A 20,710-nucleotide genomic window follows, 5' to 3' on the forward strand; every position below is an offset into this window, starting at 1 on the left:
TTGTTAGTTGCTAGGTTAAAACCCATCCAGGAATAGTTATTACCAATTATTGCTGTGCAATGATTTGCAAGGGCTGCTGTCACAGATGGAAAAGATAGTTGGCCACTCTTCCACAATAATGTAGCTAGAAGGTTGAAAAAGTCTACCCATGTTTCATGAAGTACAGATGTTAACTCAGTATCTGCAAAGATAATATAGAAAAAAATCAAAGCATTTACACATGTGCACAAACCTGGATAGCTAGGTCATTTCCATTTGCTAAATCACTCATTTGTTCAACAATTTTCTGAACTCTCCTCACTTCATTCAGCAGCTTGCATTATAATACCAACAGTACCCATCAGCCGATTTACATGCAATTGGATTTGGATTAAACAGATCACTTAACATGCACCTGGCTGAAATCACAAGCTTGAATGGACTATGCTCATACTTCAGTATTGAAACACGTCAGAGAATTTTTATTCTGTCAATTTAAATGAAGGTGGTACGTAAATGAAGACCTGCCTCTGTCTGGCTATACTGGAAACAAAGTACTTCATTACCTAACCCATCTTTGGAGCGAATGGCGAGAATCGTGAAGATATTTCCCAAGACAGGTTTCAACAGTTCATCCTGGATTACAAGCTGAGAGTCCACCAATAAACATGATTTCAGAAGCCTGGACACAGATGACAAGTACTGAAGTAGTAATAACACCTGTTAAATATTTTTAAAAAGATATGAAATAAAGCCATATATTTGCACCTTCCATATTTTTTTTAATTTAAATACTCACGTTACCTCAACTTATTCATAACATTTTGAATTAATATACACCACTTAAAAGAAATAATAGGATATAAAATTGTTCTCCTAATTTTTACTGTAGAAGATGAAACAGAATTCCTAGTCTCGAAACACATGTGTGAATTCAATTTTCTAGTGACAAAGAATAAAGTTCCTTATGAGAAAGTCATGACTTTCATATTCTCTGGAAGCTCACAAGGAAAAACATAGACATGGTCATTAATATTGACGAATATATGTGTATTTCCTGAAAATAGAAGCTCAATTTGAAGCTTTAGGGAAAAAATGATTCCTGACATATTTATTTATTTATTCTCACAAGATTTCTGCAGAAACACATTTTCTTAAATAACCTGGGTATCTTTCTTCAAAGTAAATCTGAACACACAGCAGCAGAAGCTTTAAAATGGTGCTGTGCCATGAACATAGTATGTTCTATATGTTATATATACAGAGTTAAATTTGATACAAAAGTAGTTCCATTGGCAGTAACCCTATGTGCTTTGCATACATCAAAATTACTTGAGACCTATGTAAGTGTCTGCAGGATTGGAGACAAAGCAAAGCAGCCAGGTTTGTTGCAGAAAATAAATATGAAATGTGTCAGCAACTGTATCTGGCTCATACTTCAATACTGTACAAAGAAATTCTATTACATGATTTCTGTAACTGCTAAACTCAATTTGTATTTTTCAAACGCAATTGGTTTTCAGCTTGATGGTTCTAGGTATAGTTCTAACACAGAAATTAATTGTTATGTGTCGAATATAACACGGTTTATTTTCTCTTAAACCTTGTAAAAAGCACAGAGATTCACATGAATGTAGCCTATAGCAGTGTGTCCGGACTATGTTAATGAATATAGATTATGCAAACATAATTAATTTCATAATTTAAAAAAATTAGAAAGTAACAAATGCTTCTCTAACCTGAGCTTTTACATGTTCTATATGACATGGATGACCCAATGGAGCTTTCAGTTCAAAGATACATCTCTCAACCAGATTAGCACTTACAAGACTAAAATAAAATAAAGTAAGTTGGTTAGATATATATTTAAATAATTAAACATTCTACTAACTTAACATTCCACAGAAGAGAACATTTTAAATAAACAGAGTAAAAATAAATTATTAAGAACTTTCTTAAAATAGTGGGGTTTAGCAGTAAATCTAGTGAAATGGCAACTATAGTAGCAGTAAGTTGTTTCAAAATAATTAGACTAACATAAATTCCAATGGCTGTTACTGCACCAGTGAAAATTGTTTGTTTATATTTGATTGCTTATTTTCTTTCCTGTAGAAGAATAAACAGCTCTGTAATAATAAACTGTATTCAAACATGGTTGCCTTTGGGTTTTTTTCATTAATTGCAGTATGAAGAGCAACTACAAAACCTCTTGAAAACCTTAAAAAAACTGAACTAATTTTCATGCTTCACTTCAGGCCTTCCAAACACTTTCTACAGGTGAAAGAATTTGTTATGATGCAAGTGGAAACATGGAATGAAATCTGAAGACTATTTTCAAGTGGTTCCTTCTTTAAAAAAAGAAACAAGACACTAGGGTCTATCATCTAATACTTTCCCAAATCTGACAAGCATTATTTACTCTCTTTTTGTGTGACAGCCCTTGGCTCATCCTCAAAATATTGCATACAATTCAAAGAAGAAAATCATAAAATGAACTGAAATGATCTGCAATTCTGAATACCTGATTATACCACGTACTGTTCTACTAAAGAAAAAAAAAAATTAAAAAATTACCCCTCCAAAAAGGATGACTAAACGGCCATCTAGACAAAAACCTAAGACACTACCAGAGGAACACAGTAGTCCTGTAGAAAACAGACAGCACAAATGGAATCACCAATATGACTACCTTTTCTGTGAAAAAAAGAAATAATCCAAATTCTTTTCTTTTGTTGATTGTATTTAAAAAAAAAAAGGCATTTTTTAACACTTCAGAAACAAGAAGTGATCAATATATTTAACAGTTTTGGTAACAAACACTGGTAGATCTCACTTCAAACTTTTCACCTCTATTGCTACACCTTGTTTGTAGTTCAGCAGTTATTGATCTCATACCTGCTGAGAGCTGTTAGCAAATGTACTTGTTGAAGAGCAATTCCAGTATCTTTTGGTGTGACAACCAGCAGGTTGTGCAGAAGGCTGCAAACAGCTGACAAAAGGGCAGGTGTGACGACAGCACGCTGTTTAGACAGAGTAGCAGACATGGGAGAATCATGTTGACTTGGAGATTCTGTTGTGGTTGTATCACTGTGACCTAGAATGTGTTTAATAAAAAGAAAACACACAAAAGATTAATTAGAGCAGTTACATAAAACAAATTGCTTTTTCTTTTTCATAAAATATCCAAGTTCCCTCTACATTTAAAACAGTATGTTCTGGAATGGGAGCGGGGCGGGGGGGAAACCCACAGCACAAAACAACCAAGAAATCAGATACAGGAAAAGTGTTATTTAAAATAGTTCTGAAATAAAATGTTCCTTTTGCAAGCCACTAATAACATTAAAGATAAATGGTAAATTTGGAAAGATATAAATTTTCACTTCTTTCCTTAACAGAAAAATATTTTATATTTGTAGATGTCTCTCTCCACATACATAATTTTATATTTTTTTTACATTATATATATTTTTATCTTTCTACATGTAAAGAGAATTATATATACATCTGTGTGTGTACACATGCACTTGTGTGTGCAAGTATGTATTTGACAGCTTTACCAAAATTGAATTTTTTGAAAGGGTGACTGGATGACAGGAATAGAACCTAAGTCTTGAGTTACTTTCCAAGCAGTATCAACCATTTTCACTTATTTCTGCAAAATGTATTTCACCCTATTTCATTTTAAAGGAAGCGTTTCATTGTTTGTCTTCCAAAACAACCACTAGAAGCATCAATGGTGATTGTTCCTGCAATAAGCAAGCTTTATATGCATGTACAAATACCGGAATATGGGCAGGCTAATGCATGGTATTCATCATTATGTACACAAACTCAAAGTTTGACTTACCTTGTGCCATAAGCCGATCAACTACAGTTTCAGGAATAAAACGGCTTGAACTTGTTGGGACTATTGCCTGAAGCTCAGTAACACTCCCCAGTGATGGTGATGCAGACCGAATCTGGAAAGACATAAAAAGGAAACTAGTTGATTCCAGCTTTAATAGAGCAGAGTTCTATTTATATTTTGCTTAAAGGGGGACAGAGGGGGGGGGGCGACGACCGAAACCACCAACCCGCCAAAACCAACAAACTCACAAAACCAAAAACGACGTAAAAATTACCATTCAAAAACAATCTGATTAATTTTTTCTCACTATATGTGTGTATACATATATAATTTATAAGCATCCAATAATTGAAACTATTGAAAGATGTGCGATATGAACAGCCTGAAACACTTCAGTTAAAAACTGATCAATGCCCATGTTACTGGAAATTCCTCCTCTTCATCCTTCTTTTTCATCCATTTAATTGACTCAATCTACATTTGGACAAAGATAGAAAGGCATTACTGAAGCATTTAAACTCAAATTTTTCACGGACTATTTGCTCTACTGAGAACATCAGCACTTGCCCATTTATACCAGGACTCGCTCAGATAAAAATATCACAAGCACATTAGTCATCAGCCAAAGTTGAAGTTCCAGAGTCTTTCCAACTCCGGGTACTTCTCTTAACCTTAGTCCTGTGATCCTTACATGTATTCATTTCATGGTGAAGATATGAGATATTTACATGACAGTAGATAATTTTACTGTCATACTACCATGCTCCTTCTACCAATTATACATTATCTACCATATTATTAATTTTGCATGCTTTCAGAAGTTCTTAATGTCCTTACTACTGTGTTTAAAACCATAAGCTTGAGATCAGAAGACCTAGAGTCTCCAGCTTAATAATATGCTTTTGTGACACAACAAGACCTGTTGCCTCTTTCAGCATATGGGATAAGCATCTCCCATGTCAGGTTACTTTTTCACTGCCGTTTTTTGTCTTCTAGCTGGACAATTCACATCAGGTAAATTTTCTTCAAAAGCATCACTATACAGTGTAAAGAATACAAAATGTTGGGGAATCCAATGAAATCCCGAGATGGTCACAGCTTGAAAGATGTTATTAGACTTTTCCTCACAGTGAGCTTTCTAAGGAAGACTGAAATATTTCAAAAGTTTTCCTTTTAAAGTTTTATTAGAATACCAGTTGGAATATTTTTTTACCTAAGGAAAAGTCAAAAGTGACTTAATTGACAAAAAGGGTGGAGGGAAGGAAATCACAGATTACTCCCTTCCTAGCTATCGTATCCTTGTAGTTAGGTGACTGCTTTCTAGGTTTGGCTTTGATTTACTCAGCAGCATTTTGAGCTACAGAAACTCTCTACTTAGTATTTTCTCATCCCCTAGAAGGTTTAACCCCACCTCCCAACCCCCATCACTTCCAAATATTGTTAGGCTTCTATCAGCACATCTTTACTTGAGACCAGAGTCCCTGCATGAGCTAAAGGTTGCCACCTCCATGTTGTAACTCCCTTCTCTCCCCTGTTTTCCTCTGGTGTCCCACTACTGTCCATCCTACAGTCTTGAAGCTTTCTCCTCAAGCATGCTCAGTTGTTCTTCAAAAAAGCCAGAAGGTTATTGTAACACAGAAGACAAGCTACAGTAAGATTTGGGGTGCGTGTCTGAAACCCAGGAGTCACATATAGCTTAGATCATATAAACACTAGGACATGCTTGGCTAAATAATTGTCTTGTTAGCAAAATGCAGTACCAAATTGTACTGACCAATTGAAATTCAAATTCTGTTTAGATTATACAAATAAACCCCATGTTTGCCAATTGAAATAAATTAAAGTTTCATGCTTGTTGATTTAAATAATTATTAAAATCTATTATTTATATTAGAGTAAATCAATCCATCTTGACACATGGTAAATTCTGCATTTATTCAGCACTATACTTCAATTCCAAGCATTCTAATAAATGACAAAAAACATAACTCTTTCTTAAAAAGTACAAACACAAAGTGCAACTTTTAACAGTCCATATGGTTCTTCTGCAACAAGTAAAGCCCTAAAAGGAATTATTACTATGCTGAGAGTAATTTTAAAGATATTATTATTAATTTATACAAGTTTTCACATATTAGTAAATAATATCTTCTACATCGCACAACAACTCTTTCTTCATCTTCTAAAACTGTCTAAACACTTTGGGCAAAGAAATAAAAATAAGGTCTTAGATATGTTAAAAAGAAAATAAAAATCAATAAAAGCTTTATCTGGTTAGAAAACTATCAGCTTCCTGCACTAATGGAACATTCACTGGTAATTGCTTCACAGTGCGACATGGGTTAAAACCAGAAATTTTCTGCTATTTTAACAGAAAACATACAGTAACACAATGAAGTTGTTTCCACAATGTTCTGCCTTCCAGGAAAGAAAAGATATTACCGCTTTTATAAATCACCTTTGATAAGGATGAACTGGGGGTCTGGGACATTGTATTTAGTAAAGGATGTTTACTACTGCCACCATATTCTTTCTGGGAGCAATGAAGCATCCTGTTGCTTAACAGCGAAACAACAGACTTTGGAAGGGGGTTTAATTGGGGAAAATAAAGGGTTGTGTGTGTGAGGAGATGAAGACTGCAGATTACTAATGCAAAAGAATACAAAAATTGTCTGAGTGGAAATACAGGAGAAATGCGAGGGTTTTGCCATTTATCTACTAGATATGAATAAAAGGTCTTTTCTTAACCTCTAGTATAAAAATCCCTCTGGCACTGCTTTAATAGGCTTGCAGTGATTAATTCTATTCAGTTCTCTTTTCAAAGGTTTAAATCACTTAACCGTATAGCGCTCTGGTAACCATGGTTCCAGAAAATAAAGCACATATTTTTATAAAATAGCAAGAAGATTTTATAGGAAAGAATGGCTATGACTTAAAGCTATCTGGGAAATGTCTGTAATCTTTAACCTGTACCATTTTTAGCTCAAGTTTTTAAATAACTGCTCATTTTGATAAGCAGTCCTGGGCACAGAACAGCTCTAGTGTATTTATGCAGCATGAAGCAAGTTGGTACCTCCATGCTGATTGGTGTTCTCAATCACATGTACTAAACACAAAAAAAACTTGTTGGTTAAAATAAGAATAAAGATTTGTTCTCTGTAATGATAGCCTGAGTGAATGTTTAAACTATGAATTCTATAAAAGACAAAGATTTTTAATCTTCTCAGAATTGGACTTTTTGCAGTATCTATGTTCCAGTTCAGAGAAAAATAAAGGTAAATTTGACAAAAATCCGTAATCCACTGAGATCTTAAAGACACTAAATACAATGCATATAAGTTAACAGAGTACAAACAATCCAGCTCTGCTGCTGTCTTTTACATGACCTTGAATCACTGATTTCATCCCCACATCACTATTCTTTACTCTATAAAATGGGCATAATTGTACTTACGGCCTCTGCAAGACCTCTGACAGACTATTTTATAGACTAAAGTAAAAAAAGAATAATTTCTGTTATTAATATACTTGCTTTTTAATTTTCTCAATTTTACTTCCTGCAAATTTAGGGAAAAAATTGGGGGTGGGGGGAAAAAAGATGAAGCCAAAAAGTAATTTAGATACTGTTTTCATTTAAGGTTATATTAACCCTGTATGAAATCAGCCTTTGATAGCTCAATTAAAGTATTGACTACATGAAATCTGAAAACAGAGAAAACTAAGTGTCTTTTTCTTTTTATCAGAACTGTTTTCAAATATTAAAAAAGAATACAGCAGACCTTTCCTCTTCACAGAAAAGAAATTCCTATAATTCAGTAAAAAGAATTCACTTTTCCTTCTGCAGAGATCTTCAGGATGTGGCTTACTGAAGCAAAAAGCAGTTTCAGCTTTGTAGACTGACATTCATGAAATGAATGGATATGGACATATTTAGAAAAACTTTTTTTTTTAATGTTATTAAAATATCAGAGAAGAGCTTCTAATAGAAACAATTCTACTTGTTTTGATAGCTGGAAACTCTCAATTATTTGTGGCTGTTGTCAAATCTGTACCATGCACAAAAAACCTCCAGAACAAAACAACCACAAACCCAAAAAACCCACACCCCATTTTTTCCTTCAATAGGACCTGCAGTCTCCCTTTCAACTGTGATGGGGAAAGCATGCCATCTAGCGGGCTTGGAATAACTACATCTTCCTGGTACCACCAATATATAAAATTTAGAGACAAACTTCTACAAACTTTTGGTAATGACTTCATAAATGAATTTCTTTTTCTCATACATCAAAATGGAAAGCTTTGGGCCAAACTGAAGGAATGTAAAATGTGAAGTTACATAGGAATAAATTGCAGATGCCTGGTTTCAAGACAAGTTTGAATTTTTAAAAGTATTTCCAAACTTTACTAGGTAGACACTTAATAGTCATTAACTGCTCTCTGAAATACAGTTTGTAGTTAGCCTCAGTTCCCATCCTCTGTCTTTCTTCTCCTAATTAATATTGGCATTGGAACATTGGACCTCTGCATCTTGCCTTCCAGCTTGGAAACTAATCATCTGTCATGTCAGCACTGGTATTTTTTTCAAGGTAAGAAACTTAGTTAATAAAAAAAAAAAGAGTTTACAGCTGCTAAAAAGGTCCATGAAGGACAAATGGAAATTAAATTAACTTCTATAAACGACAATCAAAGTTTTTGTGTGAAATCTTCATCTGTATCAGGGGAAGAAGGAAAACAAAACAAAAGACAAACTTGAATAAAATTTTCTTACATTAGCTGTAAGAGCATAATCTTAGCAAATAGGAAGTCTACAACATCTGGAAGACTGATACAAATGAGTGTATCTTAGTATTACACTGTGCTTTCTTTAAATAATTAGTTGTCCATTTGTTAAACAGAATTGTAGAGCTACGGCTTTGTGTTAAACTATGATGCTACTTCACACATATAAATAAAAATACATTAATTTGAGCTAGTAGATTCCAAATTATTTTTTCCTTTTTCTTTTTTTAAGCTACTGAAGCTGAAGCAATTTCATGTAATGAACTCTTCAACTCTTCATGAGAACTCAAGCACAGCTTTAAGTAGATCAGACACTCAACCCTGATACGAATTGCTGAAATTTAACTTTTCCCTCAAGTAACATGAACAAAACGAGATGAAATTTGTTCAACTTCTATTCCTATAAGAAACTGGCACTTAATTTATTCAGTAAAAAGCAATTTGGTAACAACTGCTTTTAAACAACCTGAGATTCTTATGTAAATGTTTTTTTAAGCAGTATTCATGTTAGCATCTACTTCCTGATTTACATGCACTTTCATTTATTTTAGTTTCAAATAGTCAAATTTGAATACTTGTGTTTAAAATAACCCTAAGGGTCTGGGGGTGGGTTGTTTTGTTTTAGATAAATGAAAATCAAATTCATTAATAAAATCTAAGCTAAAATGTCTCTTTTTCAGAAAACTAGAGTATACTTTTTCCTCAATTACTAAAAACATACCAGATAACAGTAGCAGTGCTAGACAGCAATACGTTTATAATAGAGAGTCAAAACAGTACGGAAAAAGTATAATTGTGAAATATTTTGAGACAAATTTTCAATACTGGCTTTTCTATGTTTTTATTTTTATCACGATCCACAGCAAAACTGGGCATAACAATTTTAGTCAATAAAATAAGATAGTATATTGTTGTGCTTTAATAGTCTGTTGTATCAGCACATCTGTAACAGAAAAGAAACTTCTGAGCTATATTAGGGCTTCCATATTACATTAGATGCTTATTCATAAACCAAAAATTTTTGAAGAAAATATAAAATTATAAAAATGGATTTCAGTGCAACATGTCAGAGTTTCCTTGAAGTTATGCTGCAGTCATTGAAAATACATGGTTTTTATCAGGTAACTAATGAATGTTATAAAAGCTTCCTCCACAGCCTGATCTGATATTGCAAATCTACTCTGGATCTGGAAGAATGTATTTCATTTTCTCTTCCTTTGCATTTGCCATCCTGAAAGAGAGCATATGTTTACAGCCTTTCATCCTAGCCAGAAACAAATTTTTCAAGTAGCCATCTGCTTTCTTATATTTTTCATTTTTTTTAATATTTTTTCTCATATTTTTCATGTCTATTTGGGTCTTGCAAACACTTGTGCCACTTTCATGTTTTATAAAAGCATTTTCAGAATCCAGAGTTTATTATGACACAGAATATAACTTTAACCCAATGTACTGTTGTGGTTTTGATTGATCCAGTTCTGTAGCTGTGTAGTGTAAATATAGGTTCACCCTGAAAGGACAGTTTGGATAAAAGCAGCAGAAGTGACAACTATAGATGGAGATGACTGCATTTTGTCAATAAAGCCAATTACAAAATAATCTGTAGAGAATACGTCTTGCTGTGAGAAACTACAGAATTAAGCACTGCCTTATGCATTTAACTAGTCAAGGTAAACCATTTTATTTATTTTTGCTCGAGTAAATATCCATAAAAGTTTTCTTTAGCATATTAAAGCTACTTTAGAGTAAATTTCAATTTAGTTTCAGCTTTTCAATTTTCAGTTTAATTTCAGTTTTGTTTTGTGCTTTGGTTTGTTGGGGGTTTTTTAGCATTTAGTAGGAGTGCTAATTTTCTTCAAAGCATTTAATGAACAAGTTTATATTTAAAATAAATAGATTACTCTGTAAGTTACCATAGTTTCAGATGTTGACTGAGAATGTGAAGATTGGCTTTGACTGGATGGAGCCTTCCAAAGATTAAGAGAATCATCAAAATCTGCATGAAAAGAAGAATACAAATCAAAAATCGAACAAAACAGTTTTCTTTTTCATTACTACAAGACCAGCAAAGAGAATAACAAGCTTTTCAAAGGATTGTTTCAGTGAAACAGAAAAGTAGCCAACCACAGTTATCCTTCTGAAGATCTCAGAATATAAGTTTTCACACATTGTACTTATGAATTCTTATCCAGCAAATCCCTTGAATAAACAGAAAATAAAATAAAATACAGTTTTCAGCTGCAACATAAAATAGTCTGGAAAAAGCTACACTTAGCTCAAACTGCAGTTGCATAGCCTTTAGTCATTTGCAATAGTTCAGATTTAGTTTTATTTAAAATGTAATAGTACAAAAATATTGAAGATACTGGGATCTCATGGCACAAACATAATGAACAGATGTCCTCGTCTTCAAAAAACTTCAAATTCGCATTTTAAGAGAAGCAGTTTCAAAAGAATCCATATTCATAAATATAATAAAGGCAGAATTACTTTGTAAATCTGTTTCAGAATAAAAAGTGCCAAAAATTTTATAGCGCAAACCTGTCAATAATAGGTTTTGAGGCTTTCATATATTTAGAAAAGAAAACAACAAAGAATAAAGCACTAGATTACACAGATTCTGAGTGCAATACCCACAAAAGTAGAAGTCCTATACATATCTTAGCTAATTACTAAACTGAGCTAACTAATTTTATTTTTAACATAACTTTGCAGATGATATTTTTTTATATTCCTGAAAAATGTGAGGAAAATACATTGGGAAAAAACCTGACAAAAATAGTTTCAGGAAGATAAACCAAAGCAAGATCTTCTATTAAGAGATGACAAAGGACCTATTAAAAAGCAGAAACAGGTCATTATAGATAAACAACACAGTTCTGAATATACGAATGAAGGACTTACAAGCCTTTCAAGCACTATAGTTTTAGAGATGGAGCAAACGTTGTCCTGTCCTCCCTTTTTTAAATAAACAAAAAATTTGTTTCGTGTTCCTGAAATATCACAGATGATTTTTCCCCCTTATTTCAAAACTCCTGGAAAAACTTTTTTTTGGCTTTGCTTTTCAATGACCTGATAAAATGTATCTCAACTGCTCACTGAAAAGTTCTACAATCCTGGAGTTTGAGTTGCTCTTAGATATGATATTGCATCAGCTAACAGAACTACCAAGAGGCACAAATAGGAGGACCATGGGAGGAGTGAAATGTGTTGGCTTGAAAAAATTAAACTTATAGATAAATAAAGCAGCCACAGAAGAAATTGAGGATTTTTATGGCTCGAATTTTGTATACTGCTGAGGTACTTCTCTGATAACTCAGTGAGTTAACCAAGAATAGTTCTTTTCCTTGGGTCTGTCATAAAGTCATAACTTGGTAGGGAAAATAGCATTCCTCTTCTGTTCATGCTTCTGTAACATAAGTTTAACAGAAGCAGACCTACAAGAATTGTTTAAATCTGTAGCCTTAGAAGATGGAAATACAGAAACTTAGGCACACAAAAAAAGAAAGAAACCAAAAAGAATGAACTTACTAATTTTCCCTCCCTTGAACAGTTTTTACTAATTTAGCTTTCTGAAGAATTTCCTAGCTTTCTAAACTTAAGATCATAATACATATTTGGACAAGAATGTGGGTTCCCACAACGCATCATAGTAAGACTTAGAAATATTGTTCAGAAAATGATTAGTCAATATAAAAGTTAGATCTGAAATACTCCAAGGGTATACAGGTTAGAGAAAAAAAAAAATCTGAGTATTAAATTTGATCAGTCTATGAATTAAATTATTTCTGAATGTCTTAGAATGCAGCTAACCTCAGCATATTAGAGTCCACTCCTACTCATGTATCTTTAAAGCTGAACACATCAAGAAACAGAAGTAGGAGTCTTAAACAGTCCACACATTTCTTTTTCCTAAACTTTCATTGTACTGATGTGTCATAAAAGTCACAACTGTAAAAAGTATTTTACCCCCAATATTTTGCAAAAAAATTTATTGCAGAACCAATTACATCTTTTCCATTTTTAATTTTTTGAAGTTGTAAATAACAGCTCAGAGCTTTTTCTGAGATATGTTAAACTAGTGACTTATCTACTTCTTAAATCCTCAGAGCAATATTTTGACTTAATGTATTTAAGTTCACAGTTTATATATTCATTTTGAGTTCCATTTTTAGTAAGAATTATTTGAGGTAAGTTACTTCAAACTAGAAGTTATTTAAGTAAGTTTAAAATACTACAAGATTACATTAACATCACTTACCAGTTACACCACCTTTTTCTGTGATGAAGTTGTCTTCCTTGGAAGAATTCAAATCAAACATATAACATCCTAGGTAACAGTGTTTCACCATCTGATTCACATGTTCATAGAATTGGCAGTGATACAAAAGGGCCTTAAGTGCAGGTTTTCCTGTCTGAGAGAGGCCAGATTCTTCATCATGTACACAGGGACCCTGAAGACATGAAATTCACAAAGATAATTTCTTTAAAGGAATCTTTTACATAAAATAAACTGTCAAAAAAACCCAAATTAAGTCTAACACTGTGTATGCATGTATACACATAGCTGGCTTACAGGCTGTACCTAACAGATTCAAAAAATCAAATGTAGAGTTTATTAAGGCTGAGCTAAATCATAATATATTACAAAAACTGTAATGATTTAGCAAAATTGAAGTAGTTATTTAGCTCCTGAGAAATTTGTTAACAGCTAAGTAGAAAGCCACGGAAAGCTATAACTGGATGGTTTTAATACAGTGTATGTATCAGGAGACTTTACAATTTCAATTTCTCATTTAATTCTACTTACAGATATCAACTAATGCAAAAGTTTTCTTTAGAAAAAGAGCACATTCATACTAAGATAAGAGTATCCTGAAAAGGTCATCCTGTTCTAAAGTAAACTGCCATTATACTACATCTATCCATCTCAATCTACTACAACAAAAGATTTATTTAGAAAACAAGACATAAAAAGAAAGAAATTCTCTTTGAAGAATGGTTTTCAGTCATTTCTTTTTAAATATTGACTTCAGGGAAAACTTTCCAGAGAAGTGGATTTACACCTGAAAAGAAAGACTTCATAGTCTTTATTTGAAATAAACAGTTTGATTTAACTGCCTTTGTTACAGTATTTCTCCAGTGTTTTCTACGGTAACAGAAGAAAACAAGAAGTTTTACTCAGCTACAACATAACCTGTTTTAAAGCGACCATAAAAATTAGAAGTTTTAATTGGCAAAAGAACCCAGACTGAGAAAAATCCAAACCGATTACTTTCTGCAAGGCAGTTTTAGGAAGCATCTTGCAGTACTTCAAAAAGAAACTAGTTAAAATTACGGAAAGAAAATTTGTCAGTGCTAATTAGAAACTTTCTTTGGCAGTCAGGAGAGAGCAGAGAAAGATCAACTGCAAATAAGTAATTTGAAAAACACTATTTGTCCCCAAGAGGCTCTAGATCTCTCCCAACTCCTCTATTGACACTGAATACAAGCTTATGTTTCAAGAAAACAAAATGAAACAAAAAACAGATCAAGTAGAAGCAGTAAAACTATTTTGTGTTACAGGGTAAGTTATAACCAAAGTTTTGGATGGCTACTGCTCATTCTTTTTGGTTTCTATAATACATAAACAGACTATTTTCACTATTTGCCTTTTATGCCAATTAATGGAGAATCAAATATGACAAACAGTTTGAAGAAGAATGTAGTATTTCATGTAAACTGTTTACGATGAATTATAAAACTGTACTCGTACACTGTCAACAACATACTTAGACTGTATTAACTATGACAAATGCATACTTTGGAAATTTTATTAAATTTAGTCAAAATTTTACTACCCAGAACTGTCTTTGCCGGTTTAAAAAGCTATGCCAAACACTTTATTGTACAACAGGGGCCCTGAAAGAGTTATTCATCAATTACTTTCATAAAGTGCTCTGACTTCAGCAGTCTTCATACAACACAGTATGTTGCAGTCTTAGAATACTTTACACTGGTTGACTTTACTCATGGCAAAAATTTTCCTAAGCAGATCAACTAGATAACAGCAACACTATAAATGTTCTCGTGAAGATACTGGCCTACAAACTCTATTAACAGCCTTTCCTTCTCCAGCCCTATTTGTCTAAGGGATAAAATGATATTCTTCTACTTTGGCTATGGTACATTATTCCTACTATTCACCCAGATCCACTTATAGCTGTCCTTTAAACTTGCCTGCATTAAGGTCAACAGACAAACTGTCTTACTCAGTGCAAGGGAAAAAATGTAACTGAAATATAGAATTTGATCCTGGTGGTATCTTACAATTTTAACAATTGTTGTTTGTATTTTCAACAGTTTTAATTTACCAGTTACCATAAAGTGTTGTTTGATAATATCTTTCAGCATGAACACTTATTAAGTGATGAGCAATTTCCATTAAATTGCACTTCTTAATAAGAATCACATTGACTCAAAGCTTCTACTAATTGCACTGGAATTCATCCAGAATTTTGCAACTGGATTCAATTTTTGTCACCTCACCATAGTCGCTGAAATGTTTAAAAAGACTGAAAAGCAATTTTTAATAGAGTTTATATCAACAAGTTACAATGGCTGCCCCTTGTAAATCTCCTGCTATTATGAATTGAAAGAATTACTATTTATATTGATAAAATATAAGTAATAAGCAAGATTACTGAAACAAGGACCAGATTCTTAAGATTACTTGAACATTTTCCTTTATGATCAGATGTAAAGGAAAGATAAGACATACTGTAAAACGCAGCTCTGCAAGAAACAGCATAATTGTTTGGGTTCAGCTGAATCATAGACAACTTATCCTAGTAAAATAGGAGCACTATTTTCAGCACTAACTTGATCTTTTGCAGAAAGGAACAGACAAAACAGGATATGGTCGCATATGCAAATTTCTTCAAAAAGAACATACACTGTACCACTGTTATATAGGTACAATCTCATACACTGGAAGGAGCAAGATGGACAGAAAGAAGAGGTATCAAGGCAGCAAAAAGTGAGAAATGGGGAACTAAGATCCAAAGATCTTTATGTAAAATGAACCATGTTTGCTGAAGGTAACATGAGATGACTGACTCAAGATCAGAACTGGAAAAGTCTCCAGGGGATCTTATCAGTTTGTATAAATATCTGATGAGAGAAAGGAAAGGGAAACGGACTCTTCTCATTGGTATCCAGTGACAGGACAAGAGGCAATGAGCAAAAATTTAAATCCAGGAAATTCTATTTAAACTTAAGAAAACTTTTTCCCTGTGAGGGCAGTCAAACATTAGAACAAGTTGCCCAGAGAGGTTGTGGAGTCTCCATCCTTGGAGATACTCAAAACCCAACTGGACACAGTCGCGAGCAACCTGCTCTAGTTCACCCTGCTTTGAGCAAGGGTGTATGTTTTTAGGAAACATTTAAATTGACGTAAGCAACAAGCTGCTTCATTTTTCTTTGGAAAGAGTTGTTTCTCATCACTTACATATTTCTTTAAAAACATTTTATAAACATCACATTCTCAGAATTTCTTCTTCCTCATACACCTCAAATCATATTGTATTCCAAGTGTGGGTAAAATAAATGACCAATTTCTATCCTAAAATGTTAATGATACTAATGTTAATGATACTAATGTAAGCAAGCAAGTTTCCTAGGAGCCCAAAGATACTATATTCATTAAATGCAAAATATATACAAACTAACTTTGTTTTTTTTCTTGAGCTTCTGGAAGTTTGAAAGAAATTTGTCTATTCATATATTTCTCTTTCCAAAATGCCACCTTAGACATGTAATTTTTTAAGGTTATATTTTATAGGTATACTGACATAAGTTTTTATATCAAATAATGTCTCTCTGTGACACTATGATCTTTCTCATCAAATGTAATAGTCACTCACTTGCCAAACACAATCTTTCACGTCTTCTGTAGGAATTGGAATCACAAGGAGATTTTGTAGAATAAAAGCAGCCTGAAAGAAATGAAAGCATCAATATGGTCATCTAGCCATCACAGCTCAAAAAAACCACATCAGATTGAACAGCACAGTCTACATATTATTCCATTGCTTTAAACATATGTCAAAACACAAAGAATTCATGTTCACGTTGGAAAAAAAAAAAAAAATTAGAATTATATAACCTACACCCCCTCAAACTTCACCTACGACAGACATCATTAGGGCATGGCACAAGAGGAGGCTGGGAAGAAAAAAAGACCAGGAAGAGATAGAATAGAAATCACTAGGAAACAAATTTGTATTTTTTTTTATAAAATACTTTCATCACTGTTCCAATACAGTCAATCCTGATGAATGAGCATTACATAACAAGAAGCCCTGGAAAAAAACCCTAAGCAGAAAAACCTGGATAACTGTTTATGACCCTTCACTCTATTCTCCTCATGTATTTTTTTTTAATTATTATAAAATAATTGGGACAATATGGGGGACACATTGGGACACAGACACATATGTTGCAAATATTTTCCTGTCTAAATACATGGCATGTGTGTTTTTCTAATTTATATTACAAACATTCCACATGTATATGTGGGTGGATTGAAACTGCTTTTTTCATATTTTGTCAATCTTTTGTCATTAATTTGAGTCTTATGAGACTACTGAAGTGATTTTGAAGTTAAATAAAACAGTGAAGCATGAATTTTCAAAAGCATTTTGCACAAATAAATTCAAAATATTACTTTGGAATATGTAATTAGTTGAGCAACAGAGCTGGGAAGAAACTAACCCACTATTTGTCACAGTTGTTATTTCTTAGTCATTGGAAAACAAAAAAAACTTAAAACTACAGTTGATAGAAAGGTGCAAAAAACATGTATGCAGTTTAAATATAGTATTATACAGCTCTATGTGCTGCTCTACCAGAGTACAAACTTTCAGTTCTCACGAATAAACCTTAGTGCCTAGGCAAATTAGATTACCTCACGTCTGCAATGAAGATGTATTTACTACAGATCAGGTGATGTGTTCATGCCAAAGTGTTCATAAATGGAACAAAACAGCCATTAAAATCTGGGCGAATTTGTTATGCTTTAGCAACCTATTTGTCTGCCTGAGTAAGCCTTAGGAGTTTTTATGCATTCACTTGTATTGTTTAGATCATTTCTGCTTTTAAATTAGTCATCTGTAATTGTTGCTTCTTGAGTAATTCTAAGTAAGCAGCTAAACATTTATTTAATTAGGCAGTATTTAACTTACAAAGCAGTAGGTGTTGTGGAGCATCAGAAAATAGATATACAGAATTTAAAAAAAATAAATCATCTTTTCTCCTTAATGAAAAAAAAACTTGACAATCTAAGACAGCAGAAGGACACAAGAAACATACCTCCCTGCGTACCATGCTACATTCAGATTGGTCCAGAAGGATGTTTATCACCGTTCCCCACAGCCCTCCTGAAATGTTCTGGCAACTTTCTGCTAAAGCAATACATCCTATTTCAAGAGACGTAAGAGCTGATCCTATTCCAAGTGCTGTAAATCTGACCTAGTGCATATAAGCACAACACAAAGTTATATTTCTTACAGTAATTAGCAACACATTTTTTAAATTATTAAGTTGTATCAACTGAATCTGGAGCTTAAGGGAATAATTTAAAAGGTAACAACCTCTTTTCCTGTATTTCTCTGGCCCTATACTCATAATCACAACTATGTGTACGTAAAAATGACAGAATTAATAAAATAGATTTTTGAATACCTAAAAATACTAAGATAGCCTTCAATATTCTTCACATTTTACCATTTAAAAATAGTTCCATTTAGCAAACTCATACGATTACAAGATTTGCATCAAATATATTTGCTCTAAATTTGTAGTTCATGTAAATGTTTCTGCTTTGCAGCTAAGTAACAGTAACGTCAATGAAAACTGCCTGTGAATCATGATTATGAGTGACTAATGAAAGCACAGAAGACAGAATATGCAGGGAAGGATTTCTCCGAAGATGTTTATATGGAAACATTCTCCCTACTTCATTGTTACTGTTATTTAGGATACAGTCAGTAACATTTTAAATAACACAAAACAGTAGTTTCAATATTAAATAAATTAATGAAACAAAAATTTTGCAAATACTTAAGGGTCAAAATAAGATATCAACTTAACATTGCATTAACTAACCTCAGGGTCTCGATCCACCCATAAAGGAACCAGCCATGCCAGACCTAGCTGAGAAAGAACTTGTTCTTCACTGTTACCATAAGGCAAAGACCAAAGAGATATCCAGTCCTGATTAGAAAACAGAAAAAAAATTAAGAAATTATTTTATATATCTTTCAATGCCATGTCAGCCTACCAACAGCCTGAGCTACCAATTACATACTAAAACAGTTTAAATGCACACAACAGTAATATTCCAGGAAAAAGATTTTGATTCTGCCTCTATAAACATGTATTTAACCTGCTGACTTCACCTAATGAATAAAAGTAAATTTGTGTCATCTTCTTCATAGAATTAGGACAGCAGTGCTAACGAGATATTAAATATTTTACATTAAATACTGGGATAATTATTTACATTCAAAATTTAACCCTTACATTTTTTATTTTTGATTATTAATATGTCTTTCTCTTATATGTGTGCAGAAAACTACCAAATAAGAACATGCAATTATTTCTTTGATCCTAATTCATTCTTTTACGTCATGCACCTGCCATGTGATTAACTAAAGTCATGCAGAGAAATCATACTTGACTTTGCAAACTAATTTCTTTAGCTCAGGTTAAAAAAAAAAACCCAAAACCAGCATACCTGCAAAATGCTCTGTTTAACCACGGCACTGCACAAACAATGCATTAAGTTCATAATGAATCACGACACCTAGAATTTTATGTATGTGCCTTCTGACCATCTCAGTCCTGTATATTTTTACACAGTATATAACTGATGTTTCATTTGGAGCAGCGTATTTTGCATGGATTTTCTCAATACACACAATATTAATTACAAAAAGCACAGTATTTTACAATCTTTTAATTTGGGGAGGGAGAGCATTAAAATACAAAATGAAATACAAAGCATAGGTCAGCAAAGCACAACCAGTGAAATGATACCATAACAAACAAACAAAACATTGCAGCAATTCTCATGTACAGACCCTAAGTATATGGTCTATTTCTCATGTACTCCTACAAACATCTGTAAGTAACTTCTGTCCATCAGTATGAGATAAAGGATCTTATGTCTGACTTAACAAGGTGGTTCTTTTAATAACAAAGAATGATAATGGTTCAAAATACTGCTAATGAGCAAAAAATAATTTCCTTTAGTTTTAATTTCAAGTCATTAGACTGTACATTTTAAGTTAGTATTAATTTTTTTTTTAATAGCAGTTATCCAGTGTATACCTCTTGTATAACACCTCTTGCACAGAGGAAGAAGGCTAATTTTGTGCTTCTCTTCCCCTAAGATTTGACACTAAATCACGATTGCAAACAACGGCCAGGATTTAAAATTTCTTTGAGACTATAAGTTATTAGTACAGTCTAGACAGTAACACTGTTGTACACACAGATTATGATTTATAGCCACAAAAAAATGCCACCTATCATATGCTACTATACCTATTATTCTACAAGACTGATATAAAAAAAAAAGTAATCAGTTCAAGCCCACTCTTTCATCCACACATTTATGATATAATTCTTTGGAGGCTACAGTCTTCCTGCAGTGTACTTAATACTCTGCCTCCCTGCAATTTCAATAAGCTTTGTCAGCACTTAATATCTTGAAGAAGTACAGAACTGAAAAAACAGATATCTGGAATTTAGGGAAGCAGGTATACTGCTATTTCTAGTTACACGTGTACTTGATCATATTGAGAGGTTTTCACTTGTGGCTATCACAGATACTAACAAAAGTAGATTTTAATTCTCCAAAACGATTACACTAAATTGTTGAATTTACTTTAAATGCTTCAGGATGAAGGCCCTTTCTAAACTCTCAAAAATTTAACTCTCAACATATGCACGTGGACACAGAGCACAGATATGAATTTTGCTAATAAGTAATGATAGCTCCTTTTATAAGTTAGACAATCATTCTTTCATGTATGTATATGTTCTTTCATGTATACGTAT

General features: G+C 33.0%; 1 protein-coding gene across 1 annotated transcript in view; it reads right to left on the reverse strand.

Annotated features, from left to right (window-relative positions):
• The window catches only part of RTTN (rotatin), a 92,284-nt gene that overhangs the window by 22,155 nt on the left and 49,419 nt on the right, over nucleotides 1-20,710 (reverse strand). The window contains exons 30-39 of the mRNA XM_009333498.1: nucleotides 18,752-18,859; nucleotides 17,957-18,115; nucleotides 16,510-16,581; nucleotides 12,867-13,059; nucleotides 10,519-10,601; nucleotides 3,827-3,938; nucleotides 2,875-3,073; nucleotides 1,719-1,809; nucleotides 546-699; nucleotides 44-181 (exon numbers count right to left, since the gene is read on the reverse strand). Of these exons, the coding sequence (XP_009331773.1) occupies nucleotides 44-181; nucleotides 546-699; nucleotides 1,719-1,809; nucleotides 2,875-3,073; nucleotides 3,827-3,938; nucleotides 10,519-10,601; nucleotides 12,867-13,059; nucleotides 16,510-16,581; nucleotides 17,957-18,115; nucleotides 18,752-18,859 (1,309 nt within the window). The remainder of the gene's footprint in view (nucleotides 1-43; nucleotides 182-545; nucleotides 700-1,718; nucleotides 1,810-2,874; nucleotides 3,074-3,826; nucleotides 3,939-10,518; nucleotides 10,602-12,866; nucleotides 13,060-16,509; nucleotides 16,582-17,956; nucleotides 18,116-18,751; nucleotides 18,860-20,710) is intronic.

The sequence above is a fragment of the Pygoscelis adeliae genome, unplaced genomic scaffold (genome assembly GCF_000699105.1).
Source record: "Pygoscelis adeliae isolate BGI_AS28 unplaced genomic scaffold, ASM69910v1 Scaffold140, whole genome shotgun sequence".
In the NCBI taxonomy this organism is placed as follows: Eukaryota; Metazoa; Chordata; class Aves; order Sphenisciformes; family Spheniscidae; genus Pygoscelis; species Pygoscelis adeliae.